The 2,234-nt window shown below is 54.4% G+C and overlaps 1 protein-coding gene across 1 annotated transcript in view; it reads left to right on the top strand.

Moving 5' to 3' along the window:
- The first annotated feature begins 1,164 nt into the window (after positions 1–1,164).
- The window catches only part of SYNGR4 (synaptogyrin 4), a 3,648-nt gene continuing 2,578 nt past the window's right edge, over positions 1,165–2,234 (top strand). The window contains exons 1-2 of the mRNA XM_011946544.1: positions 1,165–1,212; positions 1,649–1,886. Of these exons, the coding sequence (XP_011801934.1) occupies positions 1,165–1,212; positions 1,649–1,886 (286 nt within the window). The remainder of the gene's footprint in view (positions 1,213–1,648; positions 1,887–2,234) is intronic.

Below are 2,234 nucleotides of genomic sequence, written 5' to 3'. Positions count from 1 at the left end.
TTTGTGACAGGGTCTCACTGTGTCTCACAGCCTGGAGTGCAGTGGCACTATCAGAGCTCACTGCAGCCTTGACTTCTGGGTCTCAAGTGATCCTCCTACCTCAGCCCCGCAAGTACCTGGGACTTCAGGTGCACGCCACCACACTGAGCTAATTTTTTTTTTTTTTTTAATTTTTTGTAGATACTAGGTCTCACTCTGTTGCCTAGGCTGGTCTCCTGAGCTCAAGCGATTCCTCCCACCTTGACCTCCCAAGTGTTGGGATTACAGATGTGAGCCAGCGTGCTTGGCCTTTTGTTTCTTTGTTTGTTTGTTTTGAGACAAAGTCTTGCTCTCTCACCTCGGCTGGAGTGCAGTGGCACGATCATGGCTCACTGCAGCCTCAACCTCCTGGGCTCAAGTGATCCTCCTGCCTCAGCCTCCCAAGTAGCTGGGACTACAGGTATGCACCACCACCCCCAGCAATTTTTGTTTTTAATATTTTTGTAGAGACTGGGTCTCACTCTGATGCCCAGGCTGGTCTCGAACTCCTGGCCTGACACAATCCTCCCACCTCAGCCTCCCAAAGTGCTTGAATTACAGGCATGAGCCACCTCGCCCAGCCAGCTAATTGGGTTCAGCCAATTCCTTATCCTCTCTGTGCCTCAGTTCCATGATCTGAAACACATGGCTGTGAGTCGTGCCCGCGTCCTAGGGTGGCTGTAAGGATGACCTGGGTGAGGGTTTGTAGAGTGTTTCTGTGGTTTATTTAGCAAATACACATAGAAGACAGGCATGGACGCGGACTGTGCACCATGCACAGACGAGAGGGACAGGGTTACCGGATCAGTGTCGTTATTTGTCTAAAACAAAATCCCAAAGCCAAAAAACAAGGCAAAATGTTAATATGTGTTAGTTTGGCCAGTCGACACTGGGCGTTTATGTTTCTCTTCGTATTTTTCTGTATGCTTGGACTATTCTGCAAATTGAACCTAAGAAATGAATAGGAATTAGTGAGGCCAGGAGGGAGGAGACAGAAGTCGCAGAGGGAAGGGCTCTAAGTGCCTCCTCTCGTTTAGTCCTCAGAACCACCCCAGAGGGAAGAGCTGAGAGGCAGAGAGAATAATCACGACTGCAAACACTGATTCAGCTCTTCCCATGTCCCGGGCACCGGGCCAAGCATTTTATATGGGTACCTGGGTTTGGTGGCAGAAGGAGAGTGTGGAGGAGGCAGGGGTGAGTGGGGAGAGATGAAACTGGAAGAGTGAGGGGAGCGGAGGTTCTGCAGGGCCTCCAAGGCCAGGCTTCAGGGCTGGGACTCAGTCCTGAGGCACTGGGGAGCCATGAGGGACTGTGGGCGGGGGGGGCAGGGTGTGGAAAGACTCCTCTGGGGCTGTGGTGGGGATGGGCTGAGGTGGGGGAGACTGGAGGTGGGGAGGCTGGGAGGAGGCTGGGGCAAGGGCCAAGGAGAGCGGACGAGGCCTGAGCCAGGATGCAGCAGAGGGGTCGAGGGGGAGGAAGCTGAGGGCTGTGACACTATGACAATGACAAGGAGGGAGGGGCCCAGACGGACCAGTGACTGGGTGTACAGAAAGATCGACAGCACCAGGGAGGAAGGAGGAGCAACTTCAGGGAGAGACTAAGCTCCTCTCTGGCCCCTGGGAATCCACAGGTCTTCTCCCTGATTATCTTCTCCTCCCTGCTGACCGATGGCTACCAGAACAAGATGGAGTCTCCGCAGCTCCATTGCATTCTCAACAGCAACAACGTGGCCTGCAGCTTTGCCGTGGGAGCCAGCTTCCTGGCCTTCCTCAGCTGCCTGGCCTTCCTCGTCCTGGACACCCAGGAGACCCACATTGCTGACACCCGCTTCAAGACAGCTTTCCAGCTTCTGGACCTCATCCTGGCTGGTAAGCCCCCAGGATCCCCCACCCACAGCTGCCCCTCCTCCTGCTCACAGCCCTCCTGGCTCCCCAGGGCCTCCCGGGCACAACCCTTCAGCCGGCCTCCACCCTGACAGTCCTCCCAGCAGGAGGCATCTGACCACAAGTGGCCCAGAGCTTCTCACTGCTCCTGACACCTGCTGTCTCCTCCTGGGGAATTATTATTACCCTTCAGACTCTGGGTAAGGGTCACCTCTTCTGACCCCCAGGCAAATTACAGTGGCCTCCCTTCTGCCCTATGTTTTCTTTGCTTCCCTCATTCACAGAAAATCTTTATTTGTATTATTTTTTTGAGGGGATGGAGTCTCACTCTGT

This window comes from Colobus angolensis, unplaced genomic scaffold, assembly GCF_000951035.1.
Source record: "Colobus angolensis palliatus isolate OR3802 unplaced genomic scaffold, Cang.pa_1.0 Scaffold25, whole genome shotgun sequence".
In the NCBI taxonomy this organism is placed as follows: Eukaryota; Metazoa; Chordata; class Mammalia; order Primates; family Cercopithecidae; genus Colobus; species Colobus angolensis.
The sequence above is the reverse complement of the archived record's forward strand: the minus strand, read 5'-3'. Positions and strand labels throughout refer to the sequence as shown.